General features: G+C 55.7%; 1 protein-coding gene across 1 annotated transcript in view; it reads left to right on the top strand.

The window, feature by feature from the left end:
• The first annotated feature begins 523 nt into the window (after nt 1–523).
• The window catches only part of SECISBP2 (SECIS binding protein 2), a 47411-nt gene continuing 25574 nt past the window's right edge, over nt 524–22360 (top strand). The window contains 13 exon segments of the mRNA XM_047700154.1: nt 524–654; nt 1522–1530; nt 1532–1668; nt 6264–6300; nt 6303–6520; nt 6751–6867; nt 8225–8348; nt 8350–8442; nt 11068–11149; nt 12810–13012; nt 15459–15584; nt 16752–16841; nt 18067–18196. Coding sequence (XP_047556110.1) covers nt 619–654; nt 1522–1530; nt 1532–1668; nt 6264–6300; nt 6303–6520; nt 6751–6867; nt 8225–8348; nt 8350–8442; nt 11068–11149; nt 12810–13012; nt 15459–15584; nt 16752–16841; nt 18067–18196 — 1402 coding nt within the window. The 5' untranslated portion in view covers nt 524–618.

Here is a 22360-nt window from a genome sequence, read left to right as displayed (position 1 = left end):
CAGCACACCAGGCCTGTGCGGGCGCGTTCAGGCGTGTTTCCCGCGCCTGCGGGTTGCCCGGGAGACCACCTGGGCGGGGCGGGGCAACTGGGCGGTGCCGCGTTAGCCGCTTTGAGTAGTACCTGGTAGTGAATGAGCCCGGGCTTCCCTGCAGGGCGGCTCCAGGTCGCCAGCCCCTGTACCCTCACCTAGCTTCCGGCCCCACCCGCCCCCGCCGGGCTGTTCGCAGTACTTGAAAGGACTGAGCAGTCTGGGAATTCTCGTCCTTGCTCACTGCCCAGTGCTCCAGCCCTCGGCGCTTCACGGCGCCAAGTCCTCCTGGCCTCCTGGGCCTGCAGTCCACGTCCTCCGCTTCGGGTGCCCCCGGCCAGGCAGCGTCCCGGGGATGACCAATGTCTTTTCCTGAGGGCGGCCGCCGCCATGCGGGACCAGGGCCGTGCGCGCGCCCACTTCCGGTCGGAGGCAGGGGCCGGGGGGCGGGCCTGGGTGCGTTTCTGTGACGCACTTCCTGGCGTCCGCTCGGAAGGCGGAAAAGCGGGGAGTCCGAGCGCCGCGCGTCCGTCGGCAGACGGGGCGTCTGCTGGCCTCCGGGGCCGGGCCTCCTCCGAGCCGCGCGCCATGGCGTCGGAGGGGGCCTCGGAGCCCGTGGGCGAGGTGAGGACGGCGCCCCGGAGTGGGGGGCGGGCGCGGGCGGGGGACAGCGCGGGGCGTCGGGGCGGCCGCGGTTAGTCGGGGAGGACCGGGCGCCCGGGAGTGCGCGCCCGCGCAGGGTCGCCGCGCTCGCGCCGGGGAGCTCCCGCAAACGGTGGCTGGAAGCGCGGGCGTCCGCTCGGCCTGCTCGCCGCACCGCTATATGGAGCCCTGGCGGTCCGCCGCGACCGGCGCTCGGACGGATTGGAAGGCAACCGAAGTCAGTCTCGCGGGGGCGGCCGCGGACGCGGGAAGAGCCGCTGCTGCGGTCACATCCCAGGGCTTGGTGACAGCACAGTGTCCTTCTGGCAGGCTGGCTTTGGCTCTTCAACAGAACAACTCCTGGTGGTTCGCTGAGGCACAGGAAAGGGTTTATATAACTTTTCTTCGAGAAATTCGATGGAAATAAAGCTCCGCACTGCGTTTGAGTGATGGAGGCAGCCACGCAGCGGCCGGGCTTGCCCTCGGCGGTTCTCGGTTCTCCGTGACCGCGGCGGAGACGGTGACACACCCGCACGCGAGGTCGAGGTTTGTCCCAACTCCGTCAGCTGTCTTGGGTTTTATTTCCGCTTCCACTGCTGGCTCTCCCCCGCCCCCACCCCGTCTTTAGTATTTAGTGGACCGCTTCTTTTACTAGAAAAGCACTGGGGGAGAGGTTGTTAGCCGCCAGATTCTTGCTTTATGAGGCCCAGTATTTGAACATAGACACTCCTGGGACAGGCATTCTGGGGCTGCTAGAACCCAGCGACTTTCCGTGGGTTTTTGTTCACATTTGCTTTACATCCAAATGTATGGAGTCAATCCCCCCCCCGCCCCGTTTTTTTTCCTCAGGGCATCAAGTTTGTCAGCAGATGTGAAACCGTTTGTCCCCAAATTTGCTGGGCTCAGAGTGGCATGGTCAGAGTCTTCCGAAGCTCGTGTGTTCCCTGGCTGTGCGGCCGCCTACTACCCGTGTGTTCAGGAGCTCCCGGTGCCTGAGTACGTATCCTTCTCCATGTCTTGCCCTCCCCGGGGACTGAGAGGAGATTCCACTTTGAAGTCGCTGCACCTGACATGGCCAGTGTTCTCAGTACGAGGCTGCTCCTCAGCCAGGAAGGGCCTGAGGCAGTGGCACAACTTAACTGCGTCCTACCCCAAAAACAGAAACCTCAGCTCTCCATACTCACGGTTATTTTGGGCACAGGAAGTGTGGAGGTTGCCTTGCATTCCCTAGTGGGAAATGCAGTTTCAGGGTTCATTTGTGCATGGGGTCTGAACTATCACGTGTCCAAGGGGAGATGAGATGGCTGGGGGTTCAGAGAGGACGGGGCAAAGGCAAGCCCAGAGAATCAGCGTGCGCTGCGGTGTAGGTTGTAACACTGTGAAAGCGTGCGCTGCTGCGGGTGAGGTTGTAACACTGTGAAATTTTGCTTGGGGCTGGAGCACGGCTCGCAACCGGGGCTGCTCTTTTTGTGGGGGTGTTCTTTGGAATTGCTGACTTTTGCTTTCTATCACTTTTCTTTATAAATGTCCTGGGCAATGTCTAGAAGCTTGGGTTATAAAATTCTTCTACATCTGTATTGCAAGAAGGCTTATTGGTTTGGGCAATTTTCCCTTTATCTTCTCAAGTTGCAGTCTTTAGGTATTTATACAGTGGTTTCCATTAATAGCTGAATTTAGAAACCTGTGCCTTAAACCCTGCATGTAATTGTGTAGAGTACCTGACTTTTTAACGGTCTGCATCACCTTTGTGCTTATGGAAAGAGTCCTTGTCTGCATGTCCCTTTGCTGTGGGTCGTACTTGTTCTTTTTCCATGCCTGCATAGTGTCGGTGGACACTTCATACAACATTCTAGGCTTGTGTTCACAAGGACAAAAGCTTGGAATGAATAATAAACCATCGAGTTGTTTGGTATTTATAGGTTGTATTTTTTGACCAAGTTGAAATTCTGCCTCTCTGCTTTGCTAGGAACACTCAGGTTTTCCACTGTGATCTCATCCTTTGTTAGAGGAAGGTTGGCATGGGTCTCATTCGAGCTGTTCCCTACCTTGGGTGGTTCACAAAGTAAAGTATAAAATATATTTCATTCAGTGACAAGGATTCGAAGCCATTTGTTCCGGGTGGGATTCCAGTTAGCCTAAGTAAAGGTGGGAAACATTCCTACAGCTCAGGTAATGTTCTGGAAGTAGCATGAATTGAGAAGAATCAGAAGCTTAAGGTGTGCACTGTTGAATTTGAAAATTAGGTTTTGTTTTTAAAGATTTTATTTATTTTTTGACAGAGAGACAGAGCATGAGAGCGGAGAATGTGCAGAGAGAGAAGCAGACTCCCGGTCTGAGCAGGGAGCCCGATGCGGGACTCCGGGGTCATGACCCGAGCCGAAGGCAGTCACTTAACCAACTGGCCCACCAGGGCGCCCTAAAGAAGTAGGTTTTTAACTCCTTCTTTTTTTAGGGTTTAATTTTTTTCCTCTTAATTACATATAACCAAGGAAAAGATTGGCTGACAGTATTCCTGCCGGATGAGAAAACAATTAAGGACAAGAGAGGTGTGAAGCAGAGGGGCAGGGTTAGGAGGGAGAGGAGTCCTTTGAAGGGGACAGAATGGGGATACGTTACGCATTTGAGAACCTATGACCTCGTGCGTTCTGGTGGAGGCTGAGATGGTCTGCCCGAGCCGGGTTTCCTGTGAATGGGGCTCTCCCCTGCGGGGAAGAGCCGAGTGCGTTTTTTCCGTAGGGAGCAGAGTGCCCGTGCCCGTCCTCGAGGTGGGCGGCGGTGTCGTGTTCTTTTACACCTGAGAAGCTGGGGCCAGAGCCTGTGTTCAGTCTTCAGGTAGGCAGGGCCCGAAGCAGAATGATCATCTGTGCCTCTGGCCTGCACTCATCGAGCTCCCCAGATCTGCCGCTGCCGCGGGGACGAGTGTTTGCTGAGCACGTGAGCCTGTTGCGATCCGCGGCCGGCTCTGGGCACTGCTGTAGGGAGTCTCGGCTGTGAGAACTAGTCGTCCTGGACCGAGTGTGGCTGGAGGAGCTGCTGGCGCCTGAGCACTGCGCGACGGCGGGGGCGACGGAGGGGCGTGGAGCAGGGCGCTGTGGCTGCTCCAGCCCCGGTATGGCTGCGGGGAGCAGGCCGTGCTGGGCGGAGGTGGGGCATGGCTGGTCGTGTCGTCCGCGCTTCTGGGACGCTCACGTCCTGGATTCTTCCCGCTTGAAGCCTCGGGGCTGGGTTCCAGGCACTGAAGCTAGGGAAGAATACACGGAGCCCCGCGGCCTGGGGAAGGCCTCCGGGGGGGGGGGCCCGGGTGGTGTTTGGCGGGAGAGAGGCTGTGGCAGTTGCTGGCTGAGTACACGCAGGGTCGGGGGTGGGAAGAGGGGCCATTCGGGGGTCCAGCAGCACAGCCCTGGACTCCGGTGCCCGTTAGGGGACAGGGAACTGTTGGGTGGGAGCCACTTGGGGGCTGAGTGAGGCCTGGAGCTGGCCGAGGTGTGCCACTGCGAGTCCGTGATGTGAAGTCGGAGCAGACCGAGGAGGGGTCTGGGCTCCGTGTGACCTGGAGAGGAAGGGGATTGTGAGGAGGGCCCTCCAGCCGAGCCTGTGGAAGGGGGGACGGGCTTGCGAGTCCAGGGCTGGTGGGGATTTTCAGGGGTGTGACAGAAGGGCCGCCCCGCAGACGCCTTGGTGAGGAGGCGGCGGGGTCTTGCAGGGAGGATGTCCTAGAGACCGGGAGCAGTTGGGAGGGGTGGGGCGGGGGGGGGGTAGGTCAGCAGGTGTTGTGGGTGCGGGGAAGGCAGGACGGAGTGGCTGCAGGAGAAGCTGCTGTTGTAAAGGGAGGCGTGGGCGGGCAGGTGGGCGGGTGTGCGTTGGTGCTGGGGGGGCCGGCTGCGCAGTTTGTGGCAACTGGAATTTTAACACACAGGCTGCTGCGAGCCCCGTGGGTGCGGGGAGTTGGTGTGTGAGATTTTACTGGGTGTCGTGCTCTGCATATAACTGTTTTTGGGCCTCGTTTGGAAAGCAAAAAACCACACTTCCCAGAGGGAAGAGACGCCAGTGAGCACTTGTCCAAAGTCGAAGACTAGATTTTGAATCGAGCCAGGACACACGCCCAGGGCTCTGGGGACGCGGGACGTAGGGTCGCTGGAGGACGCAGCCTTCACAGACGCTGGACCCTGCCTCCCTTTCCTCCTTCAGCTAAACTTCATCGGTCTGTTCGTGTATCTGGTGTCTGGAGGTTGGGATAGCATCTTTTCTGCCGTGTTTTGCTCTCAGCCCTCTTTGCCACCCACCCTCATGAAGAAGAGATCCCCCCACCCCCAACCCCCCTCACACCCTCCCACCCACCCACCCCCCCTCACCCCCGCCTTAGATCTTCTGAGCTTCAGATAGTCAAATAGGGACTCGCATCTGGGGCAGGACGATGCTTTAAATCGTTTTCTTTCTGCAAGAGCAGCGCTAGGGCGGTGGTGTGCGGGGAAAGGTACGTGTATGGGGTTTTTCTTGGGTTTTCATTAGAAAGAGTTCATGGAGTGAACTCATGAACACTCATGGAGTTCATGAAACGGTCTTCCTGGGTGTGAACTTCCTGTAAGCGTCGCGGGTTCGAGGCGTGACAGCAGGCCCGTCCAGTTGGGAACTGCATGCACGTGGATGCAGGGAACCTTCTGGCAAGTGTGTCTCAGGGTAGGGTGGTGACTCCTTCCCTGCAGTGCAGTCCGGGCCCTTCCTCGCCCCAGAGCAGGACGGTGACTGTGCACTGGAGGGGGCTGCCCGTGCGTTGTGCCTGCCGGCGGCCCGGCTGGTGGAGAGGGTCGCCCTGGTGCCTCGTCAGCAGCTCTGGTTTCCCCTGCCTTTCTGTGGGCCAGCGCGCTTTGGGATTCTGTGATTTCTACAGGAAGATTTTCAGCTCTGGGAAGTCCAGAAACATTGGCTGGTGCTCATCTGTGGGACGGGGAACAGTGTGCTTTGTGTCTCCGCTCATCTGCTCCGTGTTTGGCCATTGTATGTGTCTCGTTGCTGGAGGATTGAAGCCTCTGGCTGGATACCAGATTTGCTCACAAAATCATGTTAAATTACGTTTTGGCCTCGCCTAGCAGTTTGAGCAAACGGGGGCACAGTGGTGTGCACAGACGGCACCCATCTGGCCGGCGCGCCGCAGCTCCAGGGCTAACGGGCGCAGTGTCCCCTTCGCAGCTCTGACCCTGCGAGGCCGGAAAGCCAGGATGGGTTGGTCGGGCTGGAGGTCGGATGGGGGCGGCGGGGGCTCTGTGAAAGCCCCTGTGCAGGGAGAGTGGTCTGGGTGGCCCTCTGGGCCCCCCGGTGGCTGCCGTGTGACAGTTGTGGCAGTGCGGAGCTGCGGAGGCGTCCCTGGGCTTCGCTGCTGCCTGTCGTGCCACTGTCGAGCCGAGGCTCGTCAGCACCAGCAGTGGAGCACGCGGCGCCGGTGAGGAGGCCAGAGCCTCTGTTCCACTCTTCGAGGCATCTCCGTGCCAGAGCGAGTGACCTCAGAAGCACTCGAGGGTTTAACTGTGCTTCTTACGGAAGAGCTCCTTGATTTGTGATTGAAATCCTCACCTCCAACCTACCTCCTTGTTTAGGCAGAAGCTCTATCCTGAAGATGTGGCCTTTGGGAGCTTCCACTTTTTCCTCCTCAGTATCTGTCTTCGGAGCTCGCTCTTCATCCGGGCAGCTACTCTCCCTACCCCACCGAGTGTTACAGAGCGTCTGCCCGGTGCCCGGCTTGCCCTATGCTTACGGCCACCCTGGCCGCCTACCGAGCTTTCCAGACCGATGAAGCCGCGAGCCGAGCAGAATGTGCCCTCCTCCCAACAAGACCCGGAGAGCCCCGTTCAAGGTCAGCTCACCGCCTGGTGGGGGTACCGTAGAGTTCAAGGTGGAAAGAGCTGGTTGGTTCTCACGTGGTATTTAAGTATTGGTTTTATCTTTTTGGTATATTAAGAACTGATCTTGTTTATCCAGTTTTGAAATGGTTGTTGTGGATACTTCGTAGGGATTTCCTGCTTTAAGCCTTTTCCTCGTGGTGCTGGGTGCTTACTTCATGGGGCTTTTTAATTCTCCCCACAGAAAAAAACGTATGACGAGCAAAAGTTTGACAGCAAGAAGGCGGACGGCTCTCTGTCATCTGATACAAAATCAGTTAGAGGTTCACATCCTGTGTCCATTCACGCGACCTGAAACCAGGTGAAAACGACATACTGTCTGATGTTCTGTTGTCCTTGCCCCAACCCGCTCCCAGAACTGTCACTGTTCTTTGTACACCTGTTTTCTGCAGAGGCCGTTGGACTCTGGTCGATCCTGGAGGCCTCTCCGCCCAGGGAAGGGCCTCTCGCGGGGGCGGGGGGGGCTCTGTGGTGTGCCCTAGTGTGGCAGGACCTGGCCCAAAGCCACATGGCAAGTAAGTGGCACCCACGGGCCTCAAGACATGTCCTTTAGTAAATTGCAGGCGCATCCCTTGGACTATATTTGACTATATTTGTTCCTGAAATAGCTTCTCTGGTATTCTGTTGGGATGCTTTTTTTTTTTTTTAAGATTTTATTTATTTATTTGACAGACAGGGATCACAAGCAGGCAGAGAGGCAGGCAGAGAGAGAGGGGGAAGCACGCTCCGCACGGAGCAGAGAGCCCAGTGCGGGGCTTGATCCCAGGACCCTGGGATCATGACCTGAGCCGAAGGCAGAGGCTTTAACCCACTGAGCCGCCCAGGCATCCCCATGGGGACCCTTTTTAACAGGTGAGAGAGTTTGTATTTTGAATCCCATCCTGAGCAGCAGCCAGCCTGGGGCAGTGTAGTTACTCAGGGACATGTCTGCTCCAGCCTTGGAAACTGCTGTTCCAGGCTGTGGCTGAAAGCTAGCGGCTGCAGGGTGGCAGGTATGGACTAGTGCCGTTTGCTGGCTTATTTGTGAGTAAATAAATCTTATTTATGCAGAGAGCTACAACTTCTGTAATAGTGTAGTTACTAGGAATGGCCATTTTATTTACGTGTATAACTTACATTACTTGGTATATAAGTTTTTCTCTTTGTGTTGACTTCACTCAGAAACCATTTGGCGCAGCGCAGTTTAAAAGGAAAGTTGTACAGTTAACCGTAGTGACTGGCTTCATGGCCTTACAGCCCACATCAGGATTCCAAGTTTACTTCTGCCAGCTTACTTCCAAAGTTCCTCTCACGTGCGGGAGAGGCATCACTGCGAAGAAATTTGTTTGGCGTCCGCTGTAAATCTGCGGAACTCTGCAGCGTGTGTGGAGGATAGTTAGATCAGGCTGCAGTAACTAGTTCGCGAGCTGTAGAATTACGCCTCAGAGCTGCAGTGCGCTTTGCTTTCTCCTGCCTGCGGCCCGACCCCGGCCGCCGGCGCTTCGGCCCTCGCTGCTTCCCGTCGCTCCGCAGGTGGCATCGCTGGCAGACGGCGGAGGGCCTCGGACTGGCCCGTGTCGGTGCGTCGGCAGCGAGAGGCATCCTGCCCTGTGGTGAGGTGTGCGTACGGGTCTTCACACCACACCTACATTGTCACCCTTTTGTTTCTGTTCATACAGACAGTTACCAGAAACGAACAGACAGGAATCCAGAATCGTTGAGAAAAGTGTGTCTGCCTCCAAACCCGGGTTTGAGTTTACCAGGTTGGACTTTCCTGAACTGCAGGGTGCAGAGACCAGTGAGATCGCAGAGGACACAGAAGCAGCCCAAGTGGGGCCCTCTGCGCCCCGCCTCAGCCGACCTTTCTCTTCTCCGAGAGGTGGTGAGGCCTGCCGAGGTGAGTGCGGGGCCCCCGCTCTGTTTCCCTCCTCCCCTTCTCTCCTTTTCCTTCCTCTCCCCACGCACCTTTGCAGGTGCCTCTCGTTACGCTCCATCTTGCCGTGGGGGCCTGGCCGCGCACACAGAGGACCGTCTGCCTGGACTCTTTCCAGCCCTGGTGTGGGCACCTAGTACAGCTGATTCTAAAAGAACGCCGAACGCAGCCTCCTGGTGCTTGCTCGCTGCGGGGGACGGGGGTCGGGCTCCGGCCCGTCCCGCTGCGTAGACCGCCCCCGGCGTCCCCTCACTCCCAGCAGTGCATTCCGACAGCACGTTTGCCGTAGAGACAGACGGATTCTTTCAGTCCGGCGGTGTATGTGAGACTGCGCAGGGTAGCCTCCGATTTTTCCGGGCTTTCTATCCGTACCACTCTCATTGACGCCATCACAACTCAGCAGAAGCATAGTCACTGTGTGTTTTGTTTGCCATTTAATGATTTTAAAATACGCCGTGCTCTGCATTTGTTCTTGGAGTTTCAGTCCATCCAGCTTCTAGGAAAAAAAGCGTCTTGAGGTTAGTAGTCCCTAGGGTGGCTTTCTCACCAGTTTCTGCCAAGAGAGGGTGGGAGGGCGAGGAGGAGGACACGCGGAAGGAGCCCCCCGGCCACCTACCTGTGGAATGGTGGGGACTCTGCTCCCTCAAAGGCGCTTGGGTGCCGGGCCACTGACACCCAGTGGTGGGCAGGGTGGCTTGCCATGTGCAGAAGGTACCGCGTCCCGCACGCATTGACCTTGACGCTGTGCGCCGCGGCGCGCGTCCCTGTGGCTTAGCCGTGACGAGGGAGGCAGGCCGGCCGGGCTAAAGGACTCTGGTTTGGCAGCTGTGTGACCCCTTTGGTCCCGCTGCGTGTGTGGAGTAGCTGAGGCTTGAGGGGCTGCCCGTCTGCATCCCTGGTGGTCAGTGCGTAACCTGAGCCTGTGAGCCTGTGGGGAAGTAGGACAGGCCGCCAGGGAGCTGTTTGTGTCGTGGTCACCGCCACACACGTGCCGGACACGAAGTGAGGCCATGGCACCGGGAGGAGGGGTCCGTCTGGACTCCTTGCCTGAGGATGCGTTCACACTCTTGAGTTACACAGGGACTTCTAACTTCTTGTAGAACAGACTTTCTCCCTATTTAGGGGTATCTTTGACCATGAGAAATTTTTAAAACAGTTGACCCTGAACAGCAGGGGTTCGAGCTGCATTAGACATGGGTGTTTTTGATAAACACAGGATAGTACTGTAAACGTTTTCTCTTCCTCGTGATTCTCTTAGTGATGTTCTCTTTCGCTTACTGCACTGTTAGCATACAGGATGTGTGCGCTGTGCGTGCTAACTCCTTATGTGGTCGGTCGGGGTTCTGGTCAGTAGTAGGCTGTTAGTCGTTTTGGGGGGTCAGAAGTTCCATGTGGAGTTTCGACTCTCCAGGGGTCAGCACCCCAACCCCCATGTTGCTCAAGGGTCACCTCTAACTCTCTGAAGTTGTTCAAGAGAAAACCATGTTAATCACCTAAATCTTTTTTTAATGGTGCAATGTGGGGCCTGAGGGGATCCCCTCAGTTTGAAGATAGGCACATGTAGGACTTTGTGTTTGAGTTTTTAAGACTTTTGGCATTTTTCCATGTCATTAAGTAGTTTTTGAAAACCTGTTGCACTGATCCTTGATGGGTGTGTGTAATTTCTGTAACGCTCTCGGACGGGTGAGCCATGGTGAGCAGGTAAGTTGTATTCAGAGAACGGACTGTTTCAGTAATTTTACTTCTTGTTACTGGGCTCCGATTTAATGAATCGGACAAGTGGGAAAAGTTTGGAAGGCTCTGAGCTTTAGAATTGAAGTCCGTTCAGATCTGAATGGATCACTTTCCTTTTGCCCTGAGTGCTGTGCTCACCCGAGCTCACCCTGACGTCTGTCTTCGTGTGCTCACCCGCCCGTGTGTCATTTGCTACCTCATGTTCTTGTACATTTGTTGTCTCTGTGGACCTTCTCAGGGATTTTTTGGGACTTCGGTGCATGGGCATGGTGCACGGTGGCCCCCCCCCCGCCAACCCCAGGCAGGGGCCCTGTGGCCTCACATGGCGGGGGCACACTTGTGCTGATGCAGAACTTGTCTCTTATGTAGTTTAGGAAGTTGTGTGGTGCGCGTGCTCTGATCCCCTCCGTGGGGCCTGTTCTCCCCCTGGCAGAGAAGTAGAGGGACACTGCGGGCTCAGCTGAACACTGTGGGTGGTTTCTCCTACAAGGAGTGAAATTTGATGTTACGTATGTTTTTACTTATTTGGGATCTTTTTTTTCTTTTTTTTTTTTAGAGCTTGAGAGCTGGGATGGGGCGTATGGGACAGGCAGAAGGAGAGGGAGAGAGAGAATCCTATGTAGGCCCCACACCCAATGCTGTGCCCGACGTGGGGCTCAGTCTGACAGCCCTGAGATCATGACTTGAGCTGAAATCAGGAGTTGGAGGCTCAACAGACTGTGTCACCCAGGCAACCTGGAATTTTTAATTAGCATTTATTTTGGAGATTTTACAAATGGCAGGGGAAGCTGTATTTAAAAATTAAGTGATTACTTTCAGTTTGAAATAGTAAGAAGATGCTGGTTTGCCTTTTAGGGTGAAGGGGCGGTGAGAAGCACGGGCGCAGCTGAGTCCGTGACCAGCCGCGCTGTGGCCGGGCCCTCTTCCTGCACCAGAGGTAAGATAAGCAGCACCCTGCTGTGCAGGCCCAGTGCCTTAGAAGGGGTTCTGTCCTGAAGCCTTCCTTAAGACAGCTGATGGGTGCGGACAAAGTGGTCTCACCGTGAGAGGCTGTGAGTGATACACGAGATCCCACATCGTTGGGCGAGGCGTGTAGAGTGGGAACGAAGAATTCCAAGTGAAACGTCTGGTTTCTTCAGTTAAGGGAGAAATTTTATGAACTCAGAAATGATTTTCCCGAAGTGTAGCCTGCACCAGTGGTTCCCATAGTTCTAGGTAGCAGGACCCCTCAGCACCCTTTAAAAAGCCCCCCAGAGCTTCTGTTTATTTGCACGATAGTGATTCGTAGTCACAGTATTCAAAGTTAAAACCGAGAAATTCTTTAAATTGCTTTATTATTCTCTTACAAGTAACAATGATAAACCATTACCTGTTAATGTAGCATTTTTTTTTTAAGATTTATTTATTTATTGGAGAGAGAGGGGGAGAGCGGCAGGGAGAGAGAATCTCAGGCAGACTCCCTGCCAAGCACAGAGCCCAGCACGGGGCTCGATCGAGGACCCCAAGACTGTGACCTGAGCGGAAGTCAAGAGTCAGATGCTCAACTGACTGAGCCGCCCCGGTGTCCCAACATAGCATATTGTTATGAAAAATAGCTTTTCCAAAGTTAGACTGTAGCGAAGAGAGCAGCGTTTGTCATGTGTGCAACTCTGCAGCCGGCCCAGGGCGGCCTTGGTGCGTGGTGGTTTCACTGTCCCGCGTCGCGCGGCGTCCTGGAAACCCCACTGGACACTCAGGAGCAGGAGCGCGGGGCGGCGCAGGGCCCATTCCTCCCGTCAGGGAAATGGTTTTGACCTCGGACCCCTGGAAGGCTCTTGAGGGCCTCAGAGTGTACTTAGAGATCTGGCGGGCTGCCCCAGAGTGACGTATCAGAGCGTGTTCAGTTATTCTGCCATTAACCTTTCTGAGCAGCTTGTCCTAACGAGACATTTTTACAGAATTATTCGTGATGTGTCCACAAGTGTGTGTTCTTTTTGGTTCTCAAGTGTGGTACATGTATGCTTTGGTAGAAACCTTCATAGAAAAGGGGACTTGAATGGTGTGTAGCTCTGGCACAAAAGCGTTCCGTCTCGTCCACAGCGGGGACACCACTGGCTGCCCAGGGTCGGCCCGGGTCCTATTCTGTCCGGGCCGCCTGGGGAGAAGCGTGGCTGTACTTGGGCCTGAGGTTAAAAAAGAAATTACCACTTGTTCTGGTAGCTGAGGACCATGATCTTTGACTTTCGGTGTTATTGGTACACAGCAAGATTAGTAGGGCCAAAACTTGATCTTTGCCCTATTAATTTTTGTGTGTTTGTCATGTGGACCCAATTGTGGATTGTTACTTTTTAACCAGAACTATGGTTTGTCTACCCATCAGCACCCCCAAATTAAAGAGCTGGTTGCTAGGAAAATCACACAGCCTACAAGTTAACTCAGCATGCGTGCTCCCAGAAGAAAGCTTAGCAAATGCTCTAGTTTCCAAGAGAATGTTTTGAGCACCAGTCTGAATTTAATCATGCTCTGAGTAATGACTTCACGTAATGTGTGTTTAGAATTTCTAAGCAGTTTTATTTTACCGTTGGGATGGCTCACGCACTTTGGTTATCTTCGAGCAGAGCTCTCTTGGACACCAATGGGTTATGTCGTTCGGCAGACGCTATCTACAGAACGGTCTGCAGCCCCTAAAAACGTTACTTCCATGATAAACCTAGAGACGGTCGCTTCGTCAGCAGACCCTCAGAGCGTCAGTCTGTCACGTCCTGAAGTTTTATCTTCGGATCCTTCCTGCAGAGAGAAACACGTCCACTCTGCTAAGAAGGTATGTGTCGTGTTGGCTTATGTTGGTCTTCTGTGCCCCCGGGTACAGATTTTTTTCTCAGATCCTAACAAGGTGTTGCATTCTGTGCTGTAGTCGCTAATGTGAGTCGGTTGTACTTGTGGCTTGAAAAAAGCCGCCCCTTAGTCAGGGACACAAGTGGTAGCTCTCCGAGTAAGGGGCGGCGTTGGTTTTCCACCCATGCTCTTAAAGCACCTGTGACCCCGTTCTGGAGTCTTCAAAGGAGGGACGCTGCAGAACTTCACACTGGCGTACGGAGTCCTGCTCTTCCGCCCCTAGTCTTGCATCTGTTGTATTTAAATTGCTTTTACCTACTAGGGTGGGGCCAGCAGGACAGCTGAACTCCACCTTTTGTGGTCGCGCGGTATAGGCTACTGATTTCTGGTTGATGGAGCTATAGCAAGACGGCATCGCAGAATCCTTTTTCCATTTCAGTTCAGATGTTAAGCTGCCATTTTCATCGGTCCCTGGATTTACTTCTCCACGGGCCTTTCTTTCTGGTCTAGATTTTGTTCTTGATTTTCATTGTGTGTTGGTACGTTACTTTAGGTGGGAATGTGGCCATGCTTGTTGATGTGCAGTGACGCCCTTTCTAAGAGAACAGTTTCTGTGCCCCAGAGTGTCACAGATCACCCCGTACAAACGGGAGCTGTGCTGATGGAGGGGAAGTGGCTGCTGACAGAACAAAGTCAGACCTGGGAGCCTGTCCGCACAGCTTATGAGCAACGTGAAGGACATAGGAGCCGCAGGCGAGACCCTCTCTGAGCACACGTGGAGCCACCAGCTGTGGGCATAGGTGGCACAGCAGGGCTCAGGCTGGGGCTGCCGCTTGGCTGCCGTCTCGCTGTCTGAACCAGGCTTCCTCATGCACGGTTCAGATTCTCAGAGTTAATATTAATGATTTTGTTTTATTTTCCCATAACCTTTTTTTTTTTTTTTAAAGATTACATTTAAGAGAGAGCGAGAGCACGAGCAGGGAGAACCAGGCTCCCTGCTGAGCAAGGAGTCTGACGCGGAGCTTGATCCCAGGGCCCTGGGATCATGACCTGAGCTGAAGACAGACTTTTAACCAACTGAGCCACGAAGGCGCCCCTAAAATTGGTTTTCTAATTATAAGTGTGAGGAATGTTTATTATAGGAAAGTTCTAAGATAAAAATTTAGATCGCCTGTAGTCTTATTACCCAGGGGCGTGGTCTCCTGCGTAATGGGGGTGGTAGGGTCAGGATGGTGTTTGCCTCTGAAACTCTGTGTTGTGAGCTCTTATTACTGGAATAGCAAACGTAAGCCACAAAGAGTGACTTAGGACCAAGGCCGTCTTCCCTTTGTTGCCCGTTCCTCGGAAGCCTGCGTTAACGACAGGATATATATTCTACCTCAGGCTTCTCAGAACATCAGCACAGAGAGCTTTGTTTTTTAAGTTTTTTTTTTTTTTTTTCTTTTAAACCAAAATGAGACCATATGAGACCATTCTACACTCTCATCTTTCAGAGTTTACCTTTTCACTTTACAAGATGTCAGGGGCAGGTCCTCTAGGTCAGGAGGTGAACGTTCTTAGGGACAGTCCCCCCCGGGAATAAAGCAGGGCCCCCGACGAGGAAAGGCCCTGCTCTCTGGTAGACCGGCGTGGCGCAGACTGGTCGCAATGAGTGCTCCGGAAGGCATGGCGGGGGACATGGAGACGGGCCGGCTCTTGAGCTGGAATGACAGCGCAGTCCTGGCTGGATCCCGGGGTGAGGCCGAGGTGTGTTTGAGCTGACTGAGAGAGAGGGTGGGAGCTGTGGGGTCACATTCAGCAGGTGGGGGAGGGGCGCAGACATTTGTCTGACTTGAAGGCTCCACGGGGGATGCAGATGTGTGATCGGGTTTAAGGACCACCAGGCTGTTAGGAATGGCCCCGCCCGGGCTTATTTTATTTACTTTATTTTTAAAGGCTTTGTTTATTAAAGAGCACTCACAAATGTGCATAAGCAGGGGGAGTGCAGAGGCAGAGGGAGAAGCAGACTCCCCGCTGAGCAGGGAGCCCAGTGTGAGACTTGATCCCAGGATGCTGGGATCATGACATGAGTCGAAGGCAGCCACGGAACCCGCTGAGCCACCCAGGCGCTCCCAACACACCTGGATTTATGCAAAGACTTTGGGTTGGTATTAGAGATGGTAAAATGATCTCTTCCGGCCCAGAAGTAGGTATATCAAGTCTGCCGGTTTCAAAGTAATTGGATAGGACAGCTTTTTCAGCAGATTTCCTTTCCTTGAGAAGTACTGTCCTGAGTGCTGGTCTTCGGAAAACAGAAGTGAGGAGCCCAGCTCTGGACAGAGCCTCCTTCTGGCTGAACAACATGGTATCTCCAGTTTGCTCCAGTTCGTGGAAGGAAACATTCTAGCGAGTGTCTTATAAACTCATGACTTTGCTGTGTTTTTTCTCTCTAGTCCAGAGCATCCCATGGCGGTGATCCTGACCAGAATGAAGCCTCAAGAAAGCACAAGAAAAAGAAAGAGAAGTCTAAATCAGAGTATGAAGTCCTGACGACGGTTCAGGAGCCGCCAAAGATTGAAGTACGTTTCTCTTTACTACGCTTTCACGGTCTAAGGAGCGGGCCCGCCCCAGCAGACGTACAGACCGCACGGGCTTCCGAAGGGGGACTCTCCAGCACTTCCTTCCGTACTCTTCGCCCCGTGCTAAAGGGAATAGGCGCCCCCCGTGTTCTCCCTTTGGGCGGCCCCGTGCAGTGGCAGGGTGCGTGCGGAGTCGAGAGCCGCGTGCCTGCGGGGAGAGCTGGTGCTGCGGGTGCCGTGGTGCTCACGCTGGCTCCTCGGTGTCTTGGTCACCTGTTTCTCCTTGCTTTGGCATGCTGGCGTTTGCAGGGTCTCCTTTTCTATCCAGAAATGTGACTGTAATGTGCTTCACTCAGGAGGAAAATTAGAATCCCATAACTCCATCATGGGCCCTGGCCGAGAGAATTCCACAGACCTGCAAAACCCCTCTGGGCACTGTTCTCCTGCGGTACCACAGGACAGCCCCTGTGCTGCGGGGAGTCGCCCTGGGTGCACACTCCGTGCCAGGCTCAGCCTGACTCCCGGTGCTCGGCGCTGCTGCCTGCCCTCCGGCTTAGGGCCAAACATGAGACTTTCCCACAAACCTGGGGGCTCCCAGAGCTCTTGGCACACTCCTTTGAGGACACTAGGGTCGTGTGTGTGAAGACCTGTGATCCTGGCAGAGTGTTAATGATTTGGGCCAACAAATAATTCATGGAGTTCTGCTCCCCTATCCCACGTCACTTCTCTGAGTCATGTAAATGCTAACAAAAGCATCTAAGGTGTTTTTAAATGACTTCACCATTGTCATTAGAGGCCTGTTGCCCTGTTTTCTATTTCATTTCTATTTTCTAGCCTGGGAGCAGCGCACGGGACTAGGGCAGCGCTCCCGAGACTAGACTGACGGGTACTCTAATGGAAACGCAGTTGAAGGCTGGGTGCTTGAACACTGTGCCCGGGGGCCCACGGCCCCCACAGCCTTGGGGCCCCCGCCCACTTGCTCTCTAGGGCAGTGGGATTGGAACTGTGGTCTTTAAATCAGTTTCTAAGAGTAAAACGGTTTGGGGAGGTTTGAGGTCCCCTCGTGAGCTCTGTGGGAGCTGGTGACAGCCCGGGTAGGGAACAGCTTGCACGTGGGCACACTCGGGTCTCGTGATCCGCAGAGAGCTCAAGGGCGTGTTTACTTAGGATGCCGAGGAGTTCCCCAATCTGGCTGTTGCGTGTGAGAGAAGAGAGAGAGGAGCGTCTCCGAGACGTCAGGCCGGACAGCGGGCACAGGTAAGTTTTAGATTGATGCGGTCATTGCTTTAGGCTTAACTCTTCCTGCTTAACTAAACTCTTCAGAAAAAAGTATCTTCCAGACTTCTTTATGTACGAGAAAGGTGGTTTTGTTTTGATTTCTTTCTTCATTGGAGAATCACACGCAGGGTGTCGATGCTCTAAGCGCACACGTTTTGTCACCGTCGTGAGAAGACTGCAGTACTGCCACTGCTGCATCAGGAGGCGGCACGGACTGCCTGGGGGTCTTTGACAGAGAGTGGGAAAAGTTGGCTGTTTATTTGGGAAACAGGAATTCCATTGTGAGGTGGCAGAGTCTGACAAAACAAAAAGGAGGACCCCCCCCTTGCAAATTCAACCCTGAGCGCTCAGTGCAAGGTGAAGAGAGGGCTCTCCTTGAGCCCCTGCCCTGCGGGGGATTCGCGGATGAACTTGTGATTCGACTTCCGGGTGGAGAACTCGCACACTTGGCCCCATTTCTTCACGAGTCTCCAGCACTTTCACTGTCATTTGGCCTTCTGGAGTGGGTGCGGGATTTTCACATTTGTGAGCAGTTAAGAATGAACATTGTGCAGATTCCCTGGGGTTCCCGCGGTCCAGTTCGGTCCTCTCCTGTCCCTGCTCGTGGAGTCTCTGTAGCCACCTGTGTGGCACGTTGCGCTCGCCTGGTGACGTGAGTCCACGGCTGGGCAGGAGAGGACGTGCCGAGGGCCGGTGTGCTGCGGCTGCCTGTGTCCTCAGACCCCAGATCACAGCCCTTTCAGAGTAGCATGTGTCTCAAGTAGAGCACGCTTCGTGCCTAAATTCCACGCCTGCCGCATGCATTTTGGACTTGTGTAAATTCTTGGTCCCAGCCCTCTGATGTCGTGGCATCCGGTTGGCTCCCCGAGGCGCCCGTGAGACAGTTACAGCAATCAGTTGGCCTCACACACAGACTCCCGTTGCCACAGACTCCGCACACATCCTGGTGTCCTACCTGGAGGCGTGCGCCCTTCACCGTGTGGGGGCAGACAGAGACCCGGGGCTGGGAGGGGAGGGGAAGAAACCACTGCAGTCACCTTGAAAGATGATGTGGGATTACCTGGATTTTTCTTTAATTTTTAGATTTCTAATGGTTGCTATAAATAGGTTTCATTTTATCTTTTATGACTTTCTGTCGTGAGGTGAAAAGCACGGTTTGTAAGGCGCGCCATCTAAGAGAACTTGCGGCCGTTTGGTTGTTTAGGGCGGCTGCAAAGGCCGTGGAAAGAAGAGCCGGCTGCCGGTGCGCTTGGACTTGGGGGGCGCGCTGGCGGCCCTGGAGCAGCAGCACTCTCAGAGCACGAAGCCGTCCCCCAGACCCGTGGTGTTCTCAGGTAGGTGCAGCTTTTGGTCTCCGAGGGATGGCCGGGCGTCTGCCAGGCAGGCCGCTCCGCGCCGGTCTCTGCAGTCGAAGCGTGTGGGTGGGCCTGAGCGGCACGGCACTGGGGTGGGGAGATACTAGCGGGACAGCGTGGGAGTCCAGAAATAAACCGACATAACCGTGGCCAGTGAGCTTTTGACCAAAATATGTTCGTTAAAAGAAGAAGGAACAGTTTTGAAAAATGGTGCTGGGACAGCTGGATTTCCACCTGCTGGAGAAAGCCGGGCTCCCGCCTCACCCCGCATGCGGCGGTTCCCTCAGAGCGATGACCCGAATCGAGCACGCGGCCCGCAGAGGCCTTAGAAGAACACGGAGGTGGGGCGCCCGGGCGGCTCAGTCGGTGAAGCGTCCGAGTCTTGGTTTTGGCTCAGGTTGTGATCTCAGCGCGGGCTCCATGCTGGGTGGGGAGTCTGCTCGGGAGTCTCTCTCTCAAAACAAAAAAAAGTAAATTTCACGGCCTGTGCTTAGGCAGTGGATTTTTAGCTAGGACACCAAAAGCACAGGCCACAAAAGCAAAAATAGATAAACAGGATTACGTCAAAAACAAGAATTTTTGCGTAGTAAGGGACATTATAAAAAAAACGAGAAGAATTTACTTACAGAAAGTGAGAAAATGTTTGCAAATCATATACCTGATAAGGATTTGCTGTCCAGAGACCTACGGAATCCTCCTACAGCTCGACATTAAACACCCACTAAAAACAGGCAGAGGACTTGACGGTGCTCCACAGGAAGACACTCGCGTGGCCGGTAACACATGAGAAGCTGCTGGACGCCCTCAGTCTAGACGAGTCGAGCCAGCGCTGCAGGGAGCTGGTTCTTCGTGCCTGCCGTGGTAGCTGTTGTCGGAAATTTGGAGAAACGGGGGAGGGCTAGACCGCTTTGGGAGGCCGTCCGGCAGCTCCTCAGGACGCTGGACCCGGCCCCTCGCGGGCCCCTGCTCACAGCAGCAGCATCCCGAAGAGCTGAAAAGGAAACAGCCCCTGGTGTTTTCGGCACAAACGGGTGACCAGGGTGTGGCCCGGCCTTCGTGCCGCCTGCCGCGACCTGCAGGACTGCGCTCTCGTTCTCCGAGATGAGCCCGCAGCGACAGGCCCGCGCTCCGGGAGAGATCCGGAGTAGACAGTCCGCGAGAGGCCTGGAGGGTTCCTGGGCTGGAGGCTGTGGGGAGCTACTGCTCCGTGGGGACAGACTTGCAGTGTGGGGCCCGGGAGCCGTTGGGGAATAGGAGGGCGTGGTGGTCGCTCGGCACTGAATGGAGTTGGCGCCCCTGGACCGCGTGCTCAGGGCCGGTTACAGTCCGGATTCTTTTTTTTTTTTTTTTTTTAAAGATTTTATTTATCTGACAGAGAGAGATCACAAGTGGGCAGACAGGCAAGCAGAGAGAGAGAGAGGAGGAAGCAGGCTCCCTGCAGAGCAGAGAGCCCGATGTGGGACTCGATCCCAGGCCCCTGAGATCATGACCTGAGCTGAAGGCAGAGGCTTAACCACTGAGCCACCCAGGCGCCCCTACAGTCCGGATTCTTGCCGGCTCCTTCCTGTGCCGGTTTGAGACAGGGCAAGGGGAGTGTTGTGCACTCACGTGCTCACGAGCCTAGAGTACGTACCACGTGGCCCCTCAGGGAAGAGCTGGCTGACCCTGACCTGTCCAGCCGCGAGTGTTTGATTTTTCCGCTGCATTTCAGAGTTGCAGACCTGGGTGGATACCACCGCTCGGTGCTCCGCGTGCGTCTCACCGACCCGAGCGCGCCGTTGACTAGCCTTCGTGGCTCTTCTCGTCTTTGGAGGGGGGCCGTGTATTGTGGGACGCACAGGTCACAGGCCTGTCCTCGCAGGGGAACCCAGGCTCTGTCCCCACCCTTGGATGCTTCCTTAGCCCCTCCCGGCAGGTCCCTGCTGTGCCCCCAGGCAGTCCCTGCGCATTCTCTGTCTCCAGTTCCTCTTTCCTGTTCTGGAGCTGCATAGAAACGGGCTCCTACTGCGCAGGCTTCCTGTGAGGCTTCCTTCACTGGTCGGGGTGTTTTCACACGTACTCCTGCTGTCTGTATGTGTCTGTAGTTTCTTTTGTTTTTTTGGTTTTGTTTATTTAATTTTAAAAATTTTTTATCTGTTAGAGTGAGCGCATGCTCAGGGGCAGGGGCAGAGGGGGAAGCAGGGTCCCCGCTGAGCTGGGAGCCCGCTCTGGGACTCGGTCCCAGGACCCCGGGATCGTGACCTGAGCTGCAGGCAGAGGCTTTGCTGACTGAGTCATCCAGGCACCCCTGTTTTTTGTTTTTCATTCAGGTGAAATTCAGGTCCCATCAGAGGACCTGTTCTGAGGCGGGCCAGTCAGCGGCCTCAGTCCGTCCGCAGTGTCGTGTGGGCTCGTTTTCCTGGTTCCGCGCTTTTTCGTCCTGCAAGGGGAGCCCGCCTGCTAAGCTCCCCGTTTCCCCAGCTCCTTGCGACCCCCGGTGTACATTTTCTCTGCTGATTTACCTCTTCTGACAGGTCGTGTAAACGGGACGGTGCAACTCGTGACCTTTTGTGTCTGTCTGTTTCCACTTGGCTGAGCGCCTCGGACATTCACCCGTGTTCGCGTGTCCGCGCTGGGCTCGTGCTCGTGGCTGACTCGCACTCCTTGGGCCGCGGTGCGTTTACCCAGTCGTCCTCCGCTGATGGACACGGAGGTTGTCTTCACCTCTGGCTGCTGTGACTGGTGCCTTTGTACCTTTCAGGTGACAGTATTTGAGTCCCCGTGTTTGATTCTCTGGGAGCGCAGCGCTGGGGCGTGCGGTCGGGATCTGTTTACAGACTCGTGGGGCCTGTCTCCGAGCCTGGTGCTGCGCTCACCAGTACCGCAGAGCCAGCCGGTCCCGCAGCCTCGCCACCATTTGGTCATGTTGATGTCAGTTGTAGCCTTTCTGGGGGATCGGGGTGGCGGTGGCGTATTTTTGAAGCTGAAACGTCGCAGTGCCATGGGTCATACCGTGCGGGCTGCCGGCTGGTACGCAGCGAGCATTTCTACGCGTTGAGTGGCTGCGGCAGAAGGAAGCTCGCGTGGCAGCCCCATGGTGGCGCGGACTGCTGGCCCTGTGCCCGGCCTTCCAGCTCCGCACACGGGGAACTGAGCCGAAGCACTGCGGGTGGGGCAGCCGTACGAGCGTGGCCCTTGCGCCGCGTCCCCGGGGACCCGTGGTGGGTCACGGGCAAGTGCGCGGAGCGTGCAGGCTCCGGGCCCATCTCAGACCTGGGTTCCTGGGGATGGGGTCAGCGTTGGGGAAGACGTGTTTTTAGCAAACACACCAGAGGGTGTTTTGTTTTGTCCTCGTTTCCATGACGGAAACTAACCGAAGGTGGAGGGAGTGCAGGGCAGCCCACCGCGTGGCCGCTCCGGAGGTCCGGCTGTTGTCAGCTCTGTGTCACTCCCGTCATGTCTGTGACCTGTTTATTTCTCAGGAGTGCTTTTCAGCGACTGGTAGATTCAATGTCTTTTCCTGCGCAGGCGCCTCGGTTGGCCCGTCTGACCAACAGTGGCTGCGTGTTGCCCGGACCCCGCGGCCATCCTCTGTCGCTCTTAGGGCGCATTTCTCACCGGCCGCCGCTGTCCGGTCTGTATCTGAGTTTCCCTGGTTGACTCCGTGACGTGGTCGCTTCATTCCTGGCAGGACCCGCCGCTGGGTACCCCGCGGGCCTGAGTGCCCACACGCGCCGGAGCTCGGGACCGTGGCCCTTCCGTGGCCTTCCCTGCACGTTGCTTTTCTCCGCTGCTCTGGGGAAGGCCCGTAGGGTGCCGATCGCGCACGGGGTCGCTTTCAGTCCAGTCCTGCTGCCCTGGCGGGCGTGGTGACTCCAGGGTTCCCTGTCGGCAGAGGCAGCTTTCCTCGGCAGATAGCGGGGCTTGCTCTGTGCGCTCTGATGAGGGCGGGGCAGGTGTGGCCACAAGGGACAGGAGTCGCGCAGGCCGGGTGCTCCAGGCGGGCACAGCCGGCGGGTAAGCGCCAGCGCAGCCGGCAGCCGAGCTCAGGGGTGGGGTGGGGGGACCGTGTAGGGCTGGTCCGCATGGTACTCGCACGAGCTCTGGGCTGGAGGCATCCGGCGCTGCCTGGCCCTCAGGCACAGGGGGTCTGGCTTGGGGGGT

This window comes from Lutra lutra, chromosome 13, assembly GCF_902655055.1.
Source record: "Lutra lutra chromosome 13, mLutLut1.2, whole genome shotgun sequence".
NCBI lineage: Eukaryota > Metazoa > Chordata > Mammalia > Carnivora > Mustelidae > Lutra > Lutra lutra.
Note: the sequence above shows the minus strand (reverse complement) of the source record. Positions and strands in the feature narration are given on the sequence as shown.